Source organism: Pristiophorus japonicus, chromosome 7 (genome assembly GCF_044704955.1).
Source record: "Pristiophorus japonicus isolate sPriJap1 chromosome 7, sPriJap1.hap1, whole genome shotgun sequence".
NCBI lineage: Eukaryota > Metazoa > Chordata > Chondrichthyes > Pristiophoridae > Pristiophorus > Pristiophorus japonicus.
The window spans coordinates 1,584,616-1,603,779 of record NC_091983.1 but is presented as its reverse complement, the minus strand read 5'-3'; the positions used below and the strand labels follow the sequence as shown (position 1 = coordinate 1,603,779).

General features: G+C 43.7%; 1 protein-coding gene across 4 annotated transcripts in view; it reads left to right on the top strand.

The window, feature by feature from the left end:
• ero1b (endoplasmic reticulum oxidoreductase 1 beta) overlaps nucleotides 1-19,164 on the top strand; it is a 112,588-nt gene that overhangs the window by 40,142 nt on the left and 53,282 nt on the right. For all 4 annotated transcript variants that reach the window (XM_070884668.1, XM_070884667.1, XM_070884669.1 and 1 more), the window contains exons 2-7: nucleotides 2,312-2,431; nucleotides 3,423-3,506; nucleotides 4,616-4,657; nucleotides 7,194-7,276; nucleotides 14,672-14,745; nucleotides 18,784-18,904. In XM_070884668.1, the coding sequence (XP_070740769.1) occupies nucleotides 2,312-2,431; nucleotides 3,423-3,506; nucleotides 4,616-4,657; nucleotides 7,194-7,276; nucleotides 14,672-14,745; nucleotides 18,784-18,904 (524 nt within the window). The remainder of the gene's footprint in view (nucleotides 1-2,311; nucleotides 2,432-3,422; nucleotides 3,507-4,615; nucleotides 4,658-7,193; nucleotides 7,277-14,671; nucleotides 14,746-18,783; nucleotides 18,905-19,164) is intronic.

Genomic DNA, 19,164 nt, shown 5'->3' with positions numbered 1-19,164 from the left:
AGGCACAAGGGCATTGGATGATAAAATTGTATTGCAAAAAACTCTTCACAGGACAATGCTACAAATGGGAGATATTTTTTTAAAGTTTATCATAATGAAGTGCTTGTAAGCACACTGAATAAAGCATTAAATGGGTGGTTTGTAACTTTTTTTAAAAAAAGAGAAGTGAATAATCAAAGTGTAAAGTAATGAGACTTGTATTGCCAGTACATGTTATAAGAGGATTGTAACAACTAATGCTTGTGAATTTTAAATAAACATGCTTTGTTCTAATGAGATTTACAATGACCAATTGTTACCATGAAAAGATTGCAGTTAGAGAATTTATTATAATGGCAGCCTTTTATGGATTCCACTTTGAAGTCCAATATGTATAAAGAAGAGACAAAGGAAGGTGCACGGTATTGCGTTTACCCAGAATTTCACTTCAGGAGTATTAAGTAAATAAACTGTGACGTTCCCAACACACAGATAAATACTTCGATTTCCACAACTTTTGTCAACATGTTAAAAATAAATATTGCCCCATTATATTTTGATTTGCTGCCAAGCTTATGCACTTAGCTGCAGCTGATACTGTAACTGTAAATGTGATGTACTCCTGTCAGCTTGTATCTCCATGAAGCTGAGGTCTGTTTTCTTTAATGAATGCTTGATACTGCCTTGTCTTCTATAAATAATACAAATCAGCAATCTCCTCTGTTTCCTGATTGGCTAAGAGTTAGGAAGTGAAAGGAGCACCACCCCATGTGATCCCAGGTTTGGATACGCACAACGGTGTGTTCCTGGGCTCTGTGGCGCACAACATCGCAGCTTTTATAAAAATACAAGAAATAGGAGCAGGAGTAGGCCATCTGGCCCCTTGAGCCTGCTCCGCCATTGGCCTCAATTCCACTTCCCTGCTCTCTTCTCTTCCCATAATACATATATTTATCTATCTATCTATCTATATCCCATCCCATCCCATCCACGAGGGCAGATTTCCTTCAGATGTCGGCATGCTCCTTAGTCACGTCGCTGACCACAAATTCAGGGCCATTAACGTCTTTTGTCAGAAATTTCAGATAGAGATCTTTTGTAGCCTAGCCTGATCTAATTTAGTCAATTATTAATCCATGAATCAGTTTGAACAAAATACTACTTTAATCTTCTGCCATTCTGTGACATTTCAGTGTGATCAACTGTTGGCACAGACAGTTATAAATTGATAACTGGTGAACCTTTTATGCATGGGACCGTGTTTTGTGTTTTTTGTGAATAGATTAACAATTCTATATAGAATGCAAAAGTTTGAAGTGGCTTGGCAGCAGCAAGTGAGAGTAAATGGAGAAAAGTGTCATAGAGGCAATCACACCAGGGAGATTAAGATATGCTTGTTGCTGGAGTTACACAAAAGGTGCAAGACAATCTGGCAGATGCAGCAGCTAGTGGGATTGAATACGAGTCACTATAGAAAGAAGGGTAGGAAGAAACATTGTGACCGTATTGTGGTATCTCTACCCTTCCAGCGGCAAAAGGATCCCTACTGTTCTCATCCTCCATCTCATTAGTCTTTATAGCCTTTTGGTCATCCTCTGTCACCTACAGCATCTTGCAACCAAATCCCTCTTTTCCCCTTCTGTTCTCTCTCTTTTCCAGAGAGATCATCACCATCATAATCACAGTTTGGTGGCTGCTTTGCTGAACATCTCCACTCTGTCTGCAACCAGAGTCCCTATTTCCCTGTGGCTCGTCACTTCAGATTCACCTCCCTTCCATTTCTGTCTTTAACTTCCTAGACTGCTGCAACCAAGCTCAGCATTAACTCATCTTCCTCCTGGCCACCGTGCACTGAAAATTTACTGTAGCAACTTTATTTCTTTCCTGCCAGTTTCTTTGCTTCACATGCCATTTTGTTGCCTTTCATTTTGGAGTTTTATTTGCTTTTTGTGTTTCACAATGTCTTTCGCAACCAGATTGAGGTCATGTTTTTATACCGTCCAGCACTTCCTCAGCCTTTTTTTTAAGTAGCTGATCACTGTATCATGCTGGATGATCTACTGTATGCAACCTCAGGATGTGAATTAAACCCAATAACTTCTTTGTAGTAGCTTATCTGACTCTACTTTCTCTCCTTCCCCATTGTTTTGGTTGACTGTTTTTCAGTCTCTTTCAAAGTCTGCACTTGAAATGTTTTTTTTCAGATGCTGACCGACCTGTTGCGTGTTTCCGGCATTTCCAATTTTTATCTATAAATTAATGATTTATTAAAAGCATTACAGATAAATGTCTTCAATTTATATGCATGAAAATAAAATGTGATCTTTTATAGTTGACCGGTGTCTTGGATGACTGCTTCTGTGACATAGAAAGTATTGATGACTTCAACAGCTTCAAGATCTTCCCTAAATTACAAAAATTGCTAGAAAGAGACTACTTCAGATATTACAAAGTAAGATCCTAACTTGCTTCAAACTTTTAACTGTATACAATAATTTTCATAAGGTACTTCGAAATGCATGTTTGTTTTGTATATTTCAAATTAAACTCAAGTTTAATGGTAGCTGAGTTCTCTGTTAGTTCTCATGACAGCTGATCCAAGATGAGTATATTTTTTTGAGGGTGGGGGAATTATTTTACTCTGCTTACTACTTGGGGTAAACCTGACTGCTGGTTCATCGTCCTGATATGTGAACTTGATAAAATAAGGATTCTTTTTCATTCGGAATTAAATGTATTTCATGTAAGGTTTGAAGCAGTATTCCTCTCATTCTGTGTCTACAAGATGTCATGTGTGCATTGATCCGAATGATTTCTTCATGAATGACTAGTGCTGGGAATAGGCTACCACTATCAGCATGTTTTCAGATTATTGATGGGTGGCCACTAGGTTGGAATAAATTACGATCTGTCTGATGGAAGTATGCCTGAGATGGCTGATGGCTATTCTGCCAGTGGCATAGATAACTTTTTCAGGCTACAACTAAAATATGAACAGAAATTTCTGTCCTACATGTGGTGCACATATGCCTCCGACTTCCACATGCTTTTTCTGCATCTGTCTGTATTGAACATCATTTGCCACTGGTCAGCTCAAGTGTAAACCCTGTCAAGTTCCCAGTAGTAGATTATAGTTACCGATGCATTCAGTCTAAATCTGGTTTTGTTTTGCCTTGAAAATCCATGAATGAATAGGTGAGTCATGATGTATTCTGTCTATAATAAAGCAGAGGTGGGTTAAAATCAAACCTATGATTTGCATACTTAGTCTCGGGACATAGATGCATACAGCATAGAAGGCCACTGGACCCTTTGAAAGAGTTCAATTAATCACTCTCCCCTGCTCTTTACTCGTAGCCCTATAAATTTTCCTTCATTGTCCAATATATTTAAATGTTCAAATGTAGGCTGATTAAATTACTATGTATACCTTTTTTTAATAGGTTAATTTGAAGAGACCCTGTCCCTTCTGGTTTGACGATGGGCACTGCTCGATTAAGGACTGTCATGTAGAGCCTTGTTCTGAGGTAAAGTGTCTGGACGTGTTTTACAGATGCAGTTTGTTGACTATCAATGTTTTCATATTAAATAGAAATTATTGAGAATTTTGATGAGGGAAATCTTAAGTAATATCTACCTCTCTATCCGAAGCGCTCAGAACATTTATCAAACGTTACATGACAGCCACTTGCTCAACCCTCCAAAATCCCATTGTAATCTGTTAATCACAGTCTGAGCGCCCAAGAAAAATGGAAGCGAGCAGAAAAAAAGATTTGAAATAGTGATATGGTCAGGTGGCATATTAATGAAATGGCGCTCCCAAATACGAATCATGGTCTGAGCCAAGGCAGCAAGAGTAGGTGCCAGAGGTACGTGGACCTGAAGGGGCTGGGCAGAAGCCTGTGGTGAGCAGGCAAGCTGAAGAAGAGACTGCAACAGGGCAACCTAGCGGGCATCCCAGAAATAAATCCTCAATTAAATTCAATTGAATAACATGAACTAGAGTAAATGTGAGGTAACATTATTTTGCTGTCCAGCAAGTTAAGTTTAAACCTTTCACCAGTTTTTTGTTGTTGAAAAATTTCATAATTTCCTTCTTCTTTCAGCGAGCATTCAGGAAACGGTTTCACATTACAGGTTGGACCTCTTTGTTCCGGCACCCTTGAGACCTGACCAGTGCCGGAACAGAGAATTTTCCGAACAACGGGAGGTCACGCTTACCGGTACCTGTCGACCGTGCACAGGCTCATGTGTGTGCGTGCTGGCAGCCTGTGGGTGGCTCCCTCAGCACCCACGCACACACTCACTGACTGACAGCCGCTCCAGTCAATCTAAACTTTTTTTATTTTAACCCTGCTCTCCCTTGGGCCCAGCTAATGCCGAACCACGGATGTTTCCAGACCAGAGAGTCCCGGACTGGAGAGGTGTATTCTAAATAGTCGGGTGTATTCTAATAGTCAGGTGTTCTGCTTTATGGTGTGAATACTCTTAAGTTTATTTAAAATGATTTGTCATAGATGGATGAAAATTATATGCAGTTAATCCAGTAATTTGCTGGCCGTGTACTGAGGAGACTTATTGAAGTAATGATTTCAATTTGAGCAGCTATTTTAACACAATTTGTCTTCATTTTCAGAGTGAGATTCCAATTGGAATTAAAGCAGCTAATTACAATAAAGTAAGTCAAAAGCTGATGTTATATGTAAATATATTTGAATTAACTTGTGTCTGATCACTTATACAATGGACTAGTTATGGTACGTTAAGCAGAAAGCAACGTAGGTCATGATTAAAGCCTTTAAAGTGACAAAATATCTAATTACAAACACAACTTAAGGAAAAGTAACTTCGACGGTATGAGGTGTGAATTGGCTAGAATAGACTGGACAAGGATACTTAAAGGGTTGACGGTGAATAAGCAATGGCAAACATTTAAAGATCACATGGATGAACTTCAGCAATTGTACATCCCTGTCTGGAGTAAAAATAAAACTGGGAAGATGGCTCAAACATGGCTAACAAGGGAAATTAAGGATAGTGTTAAAGCCAAGGAAGAGGCATATATAAATTGGCTGAAAAAAGCAACAAACCTGAGGACTGGGAGAAATTTAGAATTCAACAGAGGAGGACTAAGGGTTTAATTAAGAGGGGGAAAATCGAGTACGAGAGGAAGCTAGCTGGGAACATAAAAACTGACTGCAAAAGCTTCTATAAATATGTGAAGAGAAAAAAATTAGTGAAGACAAACGTAGGTCCCTTGCTGTCAGATTCAAGTGAATTTATAATGGGGAACAAATAAATGGCAGACCAATTGAACCAATGCTTCTGTTCTGTCTTCACGAAGGAGGAACTGAAGGATATCCTTAGGCGGAAAATTGTGTTGGGGAAATTGATGGGATTGAAGGCCGATAAATCCCCAGGGCCTGATAGTCTGCATCCCAGAGTACTTAAGGAAGTGGCCCTAGAAATAGTGGATGCATTGGTGATCATTTTCCAACAGTCTATTGACTCTGGGTCAGTTCCTATGGACTGGAGGGTAGCTAATGTAACACCACTTTTTAAAAAGGGAGGGAGAGAGAAAACAGGTAATTATAGACCGGTTAGCCTGACATCAGTAGTGGGGAAAATGTTGGAATCAATCATTAAGGATGAAATAGCAGCACATTTGGAAAACAGTGACAGGATTGGACCAAGTCAGCATGGATTTATGAAAGGGAAATCATGCTTGACGAATCTTCTGGATTTTTTTTGAGGATGTAACTAGCAGAGTGGACAAGGGAGAACCAGTGGATGTGGTGTATTTGGACTTTCAAAAGGCTTTTGACAAGGTCCCGCACAAGAGATTTGTGTGCAAAATCAAAGCGCATGGTATTGGGGGTAATATACTGACGTGGATAGAGAACTGGTTGGCAGACAGGAAGCAGAGAGTCGGGATAAACGGGTCCTTTTCTGAATGGCAGGCAGTGACTAGTGGAGTGCCGCAGGGCTCAGTGCTGGGATCCCAGCTCTTTACAATATACATTAACGATTTAGATGAAGGAATTGAGTGTAATATCTCCAAGTTTGCAGATGACATTAAACTGGGTGGCGGTGTGAGCTGTGGGGAGGACGCTGAGAGGCTGCAGGGTGACTTGGATAGGTTAGGTGAGTGGGCAAATGCATGGCCGATGCAGTATAATGTGGATTTTGGGGGCAAAAACACGAAGGCAGAATATTATCTGAATGGCGGTAGATTAGGAAAAGGGGAGGTGCAACGAGACCTGGGTGTCATGGTTCATCAGTCATTGAAAGTTGGCATGCAGGTACAGCAGGCGATGAAGAAGGCAAACGGTATTTTGGCCTTCATAGCTAGGGGATTTCAGTATAGGAGCAGGGAGGTCTTAGTGAGGCCTCACCTGGAATATTGTGTTCCGTTTTGGTCTCCTAATCTGAGGAAGAACGTTCTTGTTATTGAAGGAGTGCAGCGAAGGTTCACCAGACTGATTCCAGGGATGGCTGGACTGTCATATGAGGAGAGACTGGATTAACTGGGCCTTTATTCACTGGAGTTTAGAAGGATGAGAGGGAATCTCATAGAAACTTATAAGATTCTGACGGGACTGGACAAGTTAGATGCGGGAAGAATGTTCCTGATGTTGGGGAAGTCCAGAACCAGGGGACATAGTCTTAGGATAAGGGGTAGGCCATTTAGGACTGAGATGAGGAGAAACTTCTTCACTCAGAGTTGTTAACCTGTGGAATTCCCTGCCGCAGAGAGTTGTTGATGCCAGTTCATTGTATATATTTAAGAGGGAGTTAGATATGGCCCTTACGGCTAAGGGGATCAAGGGGTATGGAGAAAAAGCAGGAAAGGGGTACTGAAAGAATGATCAGCCATGATCTTATTGAATGGCGATGCAGGCTCGAAGGGCCCAATGGCCTACTCCTGCACCTATTTTCTATGTTTCTACAAGCTTTTGCAAAAGTGCCAAAATAGCACACAATACCCTGATCCCTATATTTGTACATTGAATGTTCTTGACCTATAGGCATTTTTCATAGTATATATTTTTTTACTGAATTTCTTGATTAAAAGAGTATATGGTTCAAGTCTGGTGAACCTGATATATTAAACTGATTTCAGAGTTATGTTTTCAGTTGTTGCAGTAAATATAGTGGATTTATAATTCCTTCCAGACACATTGTTGATTTGCTAATTTTTTGTTGTGTGTTAGTATTCTGAGGAAGTAAATGCAGTGGAAGAGTTGCAAGACTGCGAGGAAGCGAATATGCTTGGAGCTGTCAACAGCACATTGAGGTGAGACTAAATAGTCAATGATTTAGCCTGCTGCAGTTTTATTTGTGCTAACTTTTGGTATCTGAGATTAGCTTTCTTGGCTCTGATTCTAGTAGAGGTCTCATCGTTTCCAACCATCCCTGCCTAATGCCATTGCTCCACCCCCACCTCCTAAGAAATAGGAGCAGGAGTAGGCCATTTGGCCCCTCGAGCCTGCTCTGCCATTTAATACGATCATGGCTGATTTGATCATGGACTTGGCTCCACTTCCCTCGAGTATTCTCTACATGCAGCATTAATCAAGACAACTTAGTGAATTGTGTGCTTTTTGAGCATATGTAGCCCACTTTTTACTATAAAAGGATGCAACAGTATTGATGCATGTATTAGGATGTAAATAGTTTGTATACTTTGAATATGTAGAATTTTTTACTTGTGAATTAATCAATTTTTTAATTTCAAAATATACATTATTCATATAAAAATGTGCACAATACATTGGAAGGCAGTTCAGTACATTTGGATGCGGTCAGCAATTCCATACAATACATTTGGATGCTAATAGCAGTTGCTTTACATTTCGAGGTACATTTCAGTACAATCCAGGATATATTGTAATACAGTCATCATATTGCTTTACTAATAGCACTATACGGTACACGGAATGGGTGAGGGTACAGTTACATTTCTTTGCAACATACATTACTAAACAGAACTTGCATTATACATGACACTGCATAGGTGTCTTCAGATCATGATGTTTAATGTATACAAAAAGTTTACAAGTACAGCCCAAGGGAAGTTTTATACTGATTCCAGCCCCTGGGTTTATCGTGACAGAAGGGCTTTAAACTGTGGCCCTTCCCCACCGTGCCTTCGCGGCGACTGCACCAATTTTTAGTGCGTCCCTCAGCACGTAATCCTGGATCTTGGATTGTGCCAGTCTGCAACATGCAGACGTGGACATCTCCTTGCTCTGGAAGACCAGCAAGTTTCGGCAAGACCAAAGTGCGTCTTTCACCGAATTGATGGCCCTCCAGCAGCAGATGATGTCTGTCTCAATGTGTGTCCCTGGGAACAGCCCGTAGAGCACAGAGTCCTGTGTTACGGAGCTGCTTGGGATGAACCTCGACAGCAACCACTGTATCTCCATTCAGACCTGCCTTGCAAAGGGGCAATCCCAAAGGAGATGGATGACTGTCTCGTCCGCACCACAGCCAACTCGGGGGCAGAGTGCCGTGTCTCTGAAACCCCAGCTGTGCATGAATGATCTGACGGGTAGGGCCCTCCTCACCGCCAACCAAGCTACGTCTTGGTGCTTGTGTGAAAGCTCTGGCGATGAGACGTTCTGCCAGACGAGTTCGACAGTCTGCTCGGGAAACCACCCGACAGGGTCCACCCTCCTTTCGTAGGGCATCCAGGACCTTGCGTGCCGACCACTGCTTTATGGTCTTGTCAAAGGGGTTTTTTCTGAAAACCTTTTCCACGAAGGACAGGTGGACAGGCATGGTCCAACTAGTGGGGCTGTTTCACGGCAGCGTGGCCAGACCCATCCTTCGCAACACCGGGCACAGGTAGAACCTCAGCACGTAGTGACACTTGGTGTTTGCGTACCGGGAGTCGGTTCACAGCTTGATGCAGCCGCACACATCCTGATGGCCACGTTCGGAACATCCTTTCCTCTACTGTCCAGAGATTTGTACATTGTGTCTCTGTGGACACGGTCCATTTTGGACCTCCAGACAAAGTGGAAGACGGCCCGGGTGACTGCCGCGGCGCAGGAGCCTGAGATGGGCCAGACCTGCGTCACGTACAACACCGAGAGCACCTCACTCCTGATGACCAGGTTCTTTCCTGTCATGGAGAGGGAGCGCAGCTTCCACCATCCCAGTTTTTGTTTCACTTTGACGGCACGCTCTTCCCAGTTTTTGGCGCACGCCCTGTCCGCTCCGAACCATATTCCCAGCACCTTCAGGTAATCTGGCTTAACGGTGAAGGGAATAAAGGATCGGTCGGCCCAGTTGCCAAAGAACATGGCCTCGCTTTTGCTGCGATTAACCTTCGCTCCCGAGGCCAGTTCAAACTGGTCGCAGATTGTGAGCAATCTGCGGACCGACTGCGGATCCGTGCAAAAGACGCTGACGTCGTCCATGTACAGGGAGGTCTTGACTTGAGCGCCTCCGCTGCCTGGGATCGTCACCCCTTTAATGCCCGCATCCTTCCTGATGGACTCGGCAAAGGGCTCGATACAGCACACAAACAAGACCGAGGAGAGGGGACAGCCTTGCCTGACTCCCGACCTGATCGGAAAGCTTTCAGTTTCCCACCCGTTGATTAGAACTGTGCTACTGATGTCTGTGTAGAGCAGTTGGATCCAATTGTGGATACCCTCCCCAAACCCCATCTTGGAGAGCACGTCCATCAGGTACTTGTGCGATATCCTGTCAAAGGCCTTCTCCTGATCCAAGCTGATTAAACAGGTGTCCACCCTCCTGTCCCTCACGTAGGCGATCGTATCCCTGAGTAGCGTGAGGCTATCAGAGATCTTCCTGCTGGGGACAGCGCAGGTCTGGTCCGGGTGGATCACCAGCTCCAGAGCAGACTTGACCCTGTTTGCAATGACCTTTGACAGGATCTTGTAGTCCACATTGAGCAGCGAGATGGGCCGCCAGTTTTTGATTTCCTCCCTATCCCCCTTCTGCTTGTAGATGAGGGTGATGATGCCTTTTCTCATTGATTCTGACATACTGCAGCCAGAAGCATACCTCCGTACACTTCCAGCAGGTCTGGGCCCATCCAGTCCCACAGAGCCGAATACAACTCAACCGGTAAGCCGTCGCTTCTGGAGTTTTACTCGTCGCAAGGGACCGGACGGCCTTTGTCATCTCGTCCAGAGTTAGCGGGTGGTCCAGACTCTCCCGCTCGCTGTCGTCTAAGACTTCTGAGATAGACGACAGGAAAGACAGGGACGCCGCGCGGCCTGTGGACGTCGTACAGCCCGGCATAGAAGGATTTGCTGATCGTCAGCATGTCGGGCTGTGAAGATGTCACAGAACCACTTTCTTCCTTTCGGCTACTGATCACAGAGCAACCCCTGTGAAAATTTTGGAAGAAAAAACGCGAACACGTCTCATCCTGCTCGACGGAGCAGACTTTGGAGCGGAAAATGATTTTGGAGGACTCTGAGGCAGAGCGAGGCTTGCTGGCCCTTCACCTCTTCGAGTTCCTCCACGTCATCGACCCCCATCGACTGCAGCACAAGCAGGTTTTGCATACTCTTCTGGAGTTGGGATAATTCCCTCTGTCTCCCTCTCTCCTCCTGAACACCTTTTGAGGATGAAGAACCTCTTGATGTTTGTCTTGATTGTTTCCCACCAGTGCATCGGGGAATCACAAGGGTTTTAAGGTCCTCCAATCTTTGTAATCCCTCTTGAGTTCCTCAGCATTTTCCAGGGTCAACAGTTTCACATTGAGCTTCCATATCCCCTGCCAACTTTCTGGTCTTCCTGTGGGAGGCAGTCGGCCAGTAGGAGGCAGTGGTCAGAGAAGAACACCGGCATAACGTCAGTGGATCTGACCGTGAGCATGTGGGACACAAACAGGAAGTCTATTCTGGAATGGGCAGACCCGTCTGGTCTCGACCAGGTGTATCTGCGCGGTGCTCCATCTGCAGGGTTGCTGAAGACGTCGCACAGCTTGGCATCTTTTACCGCGTCCATCAGGAGTCTGGACGTGGTGCCCAGCTTGCTGTCGGCTCTGCTGGATCGTCCAGCCGCATCGATGATGCAGTTGAAATCACCGCCCAGAACGACCGATCTGGATGTCGCCAGCAGCAGTGGGAGCTGCTGGAGGAGGGCCAGCCGCTCGCTTCTGAGAGGCGAGGCATACACGTTAATTAGCCTTAGAGGAACATTTTTATACAATTAATCAATACAATGAGGAAGAAAGAAACTTGCATTTATATAGTGCCTTTCAGACCACCAGACATCCTTTTTAAAGTGTAGTCACTGTTGTAATGTAGGAAATGCGGCAGTCAATTTGCGCACAGCAAGCTCCCACAAACAGCAATGTGATAATGATCAGAGAATCTTTTTGTTTTTTAGTGGTGTTGATTGAGGGATTAATATTGGCCAGGGCACTGGGGAGAACTCCCCTGCTCTTCTTTGAAATAGTGCCATGTGATCTTTTACATCCAGCTGAGAGATTAGACAGGGCCTCGGTTTAATGTCTCGTCCGAAAAATGGTACCCTGACCATGCAGACTCCCTCAATGCTGCACTAGGATCTCAGCCTAGATTTTGGTGCTCAAGTCCCTGGAGTGGGACTTGAACCCACAACGTTCTGATCTTGGAGGCGAGAGTGCTACTCACTGAGCCACAGCTGACACTATTTTGGTTTAGTTTCTTAAACAAAGCAAATTTCTAATAAATAGAACAAAACATTAATTTTCAATTTATCAATGGAAAGCACGATGCTACCAATGAAACACATGATGCTGGCTAATAAACTAGCTTCGGGTTCAAATTCTGTACTATTTTTACTGTTCTATTTTACTGCTGAACAACCCCAAGCTTTTACTGGCATTTAGAAAACCTTAAGTTTATTTTGACATTAATATGGTATTGAAATGAACAGTCTGGCAAATTGTACTGTCATGTCCACATTGGGACTTCAGAAACCTGCTTTATCTCAGCACAAATATGGTAGCAGAAAGCAAGACCGTATTGTGTCTATATAATGCTTTAAAATTATATAGCTCTATTTACAAAGTTCACTGATTTTAAAGTCTTAAATATCAATGTTAGAATCGATGGAAAGCTTTTCTTCAGGCAACATCTTCCACACATTGAGGGGGCCTGGGAAACGCATGATGGGCACTGCCCACTATGATTTGGTATTGGTAAACTAGCTAAATGACATTGAACATGTAGAAAGTGGATTGGAGCATTCAGAAAAATGTCGTCTCTGCAGAATGTGCTCATGCTTATTTATTAAAAAGAAATCTAAAAGCATCATCAGGTTCTCTTTCTCCCCCTCTCTCCACCTTCGCTCTCGCTCTCGCTCTCGCTCTCGCTCTCGCTCTCGCTCTCGCTCTCGCTCTCGCTCTCGCTCTCGCTCTCGCTCTCGCTCTCTGACTTCACGCTCACGCTCTTTCCACTCTTTCCTCCACTCAATTCTCACTTCAGCTCTCTCTCCCACCCTCTCACCACCTCCCCCTCTCCTCTCTCTCTCTGGGCCCTCTCTCTCTCTGGGCCCTCTCTCTCTCTGGGCCCCCTCTCTCTCTCTGGGCTCTCTCTGGGCCCTCTCTCTCTCGCTCTCTCTCTGGGCCCCCTCTGCCTTTCTCTCTCTCTCTCTCTCTCTCTCTCTCTCTCTGGGCCCCCTCTCCGCCCCCATATCGAATGATTAATGAGGGTGTGTTGGTGTTTAATAACTTCCTGTTCTGTCCATTAATTGTATTTGTTTAACTTTACATTAAAATTTTACTACAGGAGCTGAATTGTATTTATTCAACCCTGAATCTCAATACCTCATGTGTTGTAACTTGTATCAATCTATGTTATTAAAAATCTTGCACAAGATGTGCACTTCCTGCCCACAAACCATACTTTATCAAGATATTCAGTCATGCTTTTGTGTCAATATTCTCTATTCACTTCCTGTCCAAAAACCATACTTTATCAAGATTTTTGGCAAGGTTTTTGTGTCGATGGGCCCAATCTTCCCCAACCCCTTTTTTCGGCGCACTTACCTTAAATGCGTCAACTTTGCGCGCTGGAAACGGCGCCGAAAAAAAGTGGCCCCATCCTGCCCGCTCTGCCGACTCTCCGGTGTCCCAGTGTGGGGTAGCTAGTGAAGTGGGGGGTGGAGCAACAGGTCCATGCAGAAAGCACTGCCGGCAGCTGCGCGCATGCTCCTGCCCTCCCGGGGGCTGTGAGCAGGATCTGACGCTCGCAGCCCCTATCCCCGGCCGAAGGGACTCCCCGATCTTCGCTGCACCCTATCCCTGGCCGAGTGGCCTCCCGCGCCGATCTGCTGAGTTCTCGGGCCGAGGTAGGACTTCAGTTTTATTTTTTATTTCTTGATGGTTGTGCGTGAGAGTTTTGATTTGGGTGGGGGCGGAGGAGGAGAGTTATTTTTTTTGGGGGGGGGGGGACGGAAGGGGGATGAGAGTTTTTTTTGAGGAGGGTGGGGGACTTGGAAAAAAAAAACTTGATTCTGGCATAAAGGTAGGACTTCTACTTTTTATTTGTTGTTGATTGCTTATTACTTTTTGTGCTTTGTTTTGTGCTATGTAAGTCTTGGTGCAGGTCCCCTCAGCTTCCTTGTATTTTTTATTATTGAATGCTTATTTTTGTGCTTTGTAAGTGTTGGTGCTTTAAATGTACTAACCTGCGCCAAATTCTTAACTGCCCGCAATGTTTTACAGAGCTGGCCACATATGCTGACTAAGTTGATTTGGAGTAAGTTTTTGCTAGCCAAAGTGGCCAAAACTGGCGTAAGTGTCTGGGACGCCTCCGTTTGGAACAAAAAAAACTGAACTAAAAAAAAATCGTACCTAACTGACTTACTCTGGAGCAAATCTTTTGGGGAAAATGGCATTTTTTTACTTAAACCAGAAAATGCAACTTATTCCAAAAAAAATTGATGCAAGTCATGGTCAAAATTGGGGCCTATATTTCCCATTCAATTATTCTGTCACCTATCACAGAATAGATGCATACTTTGGCTGTTAGGGGGCTCTATGGCGTGAAGTTCTATTGTTTACTTTTCCAACTGTGCTGTGCCAGCCATGGCTCAGTGGATAGCACTCTGGCCTTTGAGTCAGAAGGTTGTGGGTTCATGTTGCATTTCAGAAACTTAAGGAAACTTAAGTGCCTAGGTCGGCACTTCAGTGCGGTGCTGAGGGAGTGCTGCACTATCAGAGGTGCTCTGTCTTTCGGATGAGATGTTAAAACCGCGGCCCCGTCTGCCCCCTCGGGTGGATGCAAAAGATCCTATGGCACTATTTCAAAGAAGTACAAGGGTGCCCTGACCAATATTTATCACTCAATCAACAACACTAAAACAGATAATATGGCCATTATCACTTTGCTGTTTGTGGGATCTTGCTGTGTGCAAATTGGCTACTGTGTTTCCTACATTACAACAATGCTTACACTTCAAACTTACTTCATTGGCAGTAAAGCGCTTTGGGACGTCCTGAGGTCGTGAAGGGTGCTATAGAAATGCAAGACTTTAAAATTTTTCTTTTTCCTGTCTAATATTTTAAAAAGAAAACTTGTATTTATTCAACTGACTCGGCAACATCATAGGCAACTTGCTAGTATTTGTTATATATAACAGTATGATTTGTAATGTAGTACTTCGTTGATGTGTTTGTATTCCTATATCACAACACTCTTCTTTTTGTCTTTAGTAACCAAACAAAAGAAGCTTTCATTGATTGGGCAAGATATGATGATTCACAAGACCATTTTTGTGAACTTGATGGTAAGGATCTTGTGAACTTCTGGTGCAGTGTTTGTGCCTAACAATTCCACAATATTTTTCTTAAAATGTTTAACAATTAAATTTAAGCAAAAACACGACAAATGCTCAATAATAATCAGTGGTGAAAAAACTATCCCTGATTGTCTGGAAACTAGCCAATTGCAGAGATCAATGTTGACCACCGGCAGGACAGTGTGATTCCAGTGTGACAGGAATAGGCAGTTTCCATTCTACATGTGGATGTAGGAATATATAATACCAATGCATAAAAAATAAAGATATAATGTATGATTTTAAACTGGGCACGGAATTACATCTGCACGCTCTGGTCCAATTATTCCTCTCCCTCTCAGCCCACTTCGCCTGAAGATCACACTATGCCTTGATTCCCCATGAGTAATGCTACAAGAGACTGACTAGCAATTATTTAAAATATGTGTGTGTTTTGAGTGTTTTTCAATTTGTAAACAGTCTATTAAATGCCTAAGTGTTTTGTTTAAATTAGATTCTTTTCTCGATGTGAATAACTTTGTTTGAACAGGGGATGCTCTTTGTGTCAGAAGGAACCTGACATGGGGGAATTAGTTAGCATCTGTAGTTGAAGATAGCTGAATTAGCATTGGTAGAGATTGACATTAATCCAGATGCTTCATTTCAACAGCATACATGTTAAGTCAGTTCTCTCTCAGGCTCATTATCTTATCCATGCCAATTATTCCTACAGTTTTTAAAAGGGTACGTGGTAAGAATTTGCCGCCTCTTTTTTTTTTTGTTCACTTGACTTTTACAGAAGTATGTCATATCAACAGCTAAATACTGTAGAATCTCTGGAGGAATATAGAAAGTTAAGAGGTAAAATTAACAAGGATATTAGGAATGCTAGGAGAGAGCATGAACAATTCTTGGCTAGTAAAATCAAGGATTTTTTCCCCCAATTGGCCTGGGTTTTTATCTTTTTTGCCTCTCCCAGGCGATCGCATGGCTCCGGGTGAGTTAGAGTGTAAAATGTTGTGTGGGGCGGGCTGGGTGCTCTTTACCTGTCCGCCATTGTTCATGGGTTTATATGTAAGCTTCAGGGCTGCTGACTGAGTGGCTCTATGTCGGCCGGCATGGACACGATGGGCCGAAATAGCCTCCTTCTGCGCTGTAAGTTTCTATGTTTCTAAGATCAAAACTTTAACGTTGGGAGTGCAGATAGAAAGGCATAAACGGTCAAATGAGATTGTGGATGTTTTCTATACAAGGGTGTTGAATACAAAAGCAAGGGAAATGTGTTGAATTTGTTTCATTGGTTATGCCAGTGTTGGTATACTGTGTGCAGTTCTGGGCACTCCATTATAGGAGGATGTTAGAGCAATGGAAAAGATGCAGTTTTAGTGAATCGTCACTATCAGCAATGAGATGGTAGAAGCTTGAAAAATTGGATCTTTTTTCACAAGCAGGGTTAAAGGAAAACTTACAGGTTTTCAGAAGTATAAATGGCTTGGAGAGGGTAAATAGAGATTATTTCCATTGTTAGGCAGGGTTAGCACTGACAGAATATTGAGGATGTTTTTTTATAAAAAAATTGTTTTCGCACAGGTTTATTAAAACAGGAAGAATGTTTACTGCAAGTGACTATTGTGACAAACTATAACCAGATTTAAAAGGGAATTAGTTAAGTATTTGAAATTAAGAATATAAAGGATACAGTGGAATGGAGTGAGATTAGATGCTGCAGTTGAAGATCCAGCACCAATGCAGCTGCACCTGGCATAATGACAGCTTGCGCTGTAATTTCCCTGATTCGGTTAGATTTTAACAAAGCCACTTTCACATAGCCACCAGATGATTTAATTGCAAATCAATTAAATTATGCGGCTTCATATTTGTAATATATATCAAAAGGACATTTGCTTTTAAATCCTATTTGTATGACGTAGTGCCAAATTATATAGGGCTGAGATGGGTAGATTGTTAATACAGGTCGTCGTCGTCGTCATCATCATCATCATAGGCGGTCCCTCGGAACCGAGGAAGACTTGCTTCCACTTCTGAAGTGAGTTCTTTGGTGGCTGAACAGTCCAATACGAGAGCCACAGACCTCTGCATGTTCTCGCCGTTGATACTCGAAGTACACTTTACCAACATCAGTGTCCTCGTCCGGGCTAACATGCCCAGCATTGAAGCACTGACCACACTCGATCAGCTTTGCTGGGCAGGCCACATAGTTCGCATGCCAGACACGAGACTCCCAAAGCAAGCACTCTACTCGGAACTCCTTCATGGCAAACGCGCCAAAGGTGGGTAGCGGAAACGTTACAATACAGGTCAAGCTATATAAAGTATATCAAGTGGACTGAAACCAGAAAAAATAGAACTATATAGCAGCAAAGTCAACATTTGTAAAGAGAAAAGACAGGTTTTGATGTTTGTGGTACATTCCTTTCATTAGAATAGAAGACTAAAGGATAAGTAGGCTGTTTTAGTACAGTTGGGAGTAAAATACTGTACTGTATTTGCTGCTCTACATTGGGGAGAGCAAACACAATAGGTGACCGTGTTACTCCATCCTGTCTACATGACCCTGACCTCCCTGTGACTCACCATTTTAATTCCCCCATTTTATTCACGCTCTAACCTCTTCTTTGGCCGCCTATGCTGTACCAATTGATTTCAACACAAGTTCAGGAGCAGTATTTCATTCTTTCCTGGACATTGACTGTAGTAACTTTAGACCTTGACTCTTGCTCCATTTTCTTCACAGCGGGGCTGCTAGTGATGTGGCAGGTCTATTGATGGGGAACGGAGGCAGGTGGATGTTTGGGGTAGAGACCCTTTGTTGGAGCACAGTGAAGGTGGGAGGTCTGGACCTGTGGTGTGAACCTGTTCTTTCTCTTTTTTTTTTAGGCCTGCAGACCCACGGTGGCCGAAATTGCCCTCCGCCCCAAATGAGGCGCGTTTATCGGTTTTTAAGTGTTTTCTATGCCTCAATGCATGGGCCGGAGAATCCAGCGAAATTCAGTTTTTTTTGCAGAGGTGCAGGTGGCTCGGAACGGCCGTCGTTCTGCGTCATCAGCGCTGCGCTGATGATGTCACAACGTCACTCTCCTTCAGTTAAAGGGGAGGGCACTTTAGTGGCAGACACTGGGCCACCAGGAAGGGTTTCGGCCAGGCCAGCCCAAGAGGGGGTGCAGGGCTGCCTGTTGGCGGCCTGGATGAACCCGTGGCCATCATTGTCGGGCTGACCTGGCAGTCGGCAGACAATTAAAATAAAATAGCGGCCGCAACAGAGCGCCCTCCCCTTTAAGGGTGGACATGCCGCCCAGCCACAAGAAGCTTCCCGCCGGTGAAAACTGTCAGGGGCACCGAGTGGCAGCTGATCCACTCCCGCGGGCAATTTCCCCTTGCGGGGCAGAAAGGGGGTCGCCGCAGGTTGGTAAGGGGTCGGCGCGTGCCCGACAGAGTGGGAAGACAGCCAGGGCGGTCCCATTCACGGCTCCAAAACTAAAGGAAGGCTGTTTTCCAAATGGCGGCCCCTCCGCGCCGACTGAGGGGTGAGTCCTTACCGACCCATGGCTACCTCTTTGAGGCGGTCACAGCTTTTATAAAAGGAACAATTTCGGCCCCACTGTGTTTTACCAACTTTTGTCTGTTCTAATTTCACTTCTGTATTTGCAGCTTTCTTTCCCCTTCCACTCCTCGCTCCCCCCCAACCCCATTTCTCCATGTCTTTTTAGCATTCTAATTAGTTGCCCATTCTTTTGTCCTTTTTCCACATTGCTTCACTTGTCTTTTACAAGCAGACTTTTGGTTATTCGACCTATTAATCGCCAATCGCAGACAGGAGGTTGTGTTGATTCTCTTCCTCTTTCTTTTCTGTCTTTCCAACCTTACTAAGTTGTCTTCTGTTCTAATGAAGGGTATGCACCCCCACTCCTGAAATATCAAAAGCAATCTTTCCTCTTCACAGGTGCCGAATCACCTGACGTTTTATTTTTTATTTGTAAATAAAATGGAGATTATTTCCTGTAAGTGATAATTAATCTCTCCTTGCAGATGAGTTTTCGCCTGATGCAGAATATGTGGATCTCCTCCTAAATCCAGAGCGTTACACTGGATACAGGGGGTCATCAGCTTGGAGGGTCTGGAACAGCATCTATGAAGAGAACTGCTTCAAGTACTTCCTTTTTAATTTCCTCTATTATACTGCTTGAAGCTTTCTGTTTCCTCTTGGTGGGTGGGGTAGGGTTAGGATTGCCACTGAGAAAGCATGTGCGTGTATTTTGAGAATTTGTCTTTAAAATTTTATTTGAGGGCTCTTCACACATTTTTTAAAAAGAAATGAAAATCGTGATCAGTGGACACTAGGTTTCTTGCATCAGCTCAGCTGTTCAAGTTTTGTATCTTTATTGACAGTGACGACCACATTTTCGTATC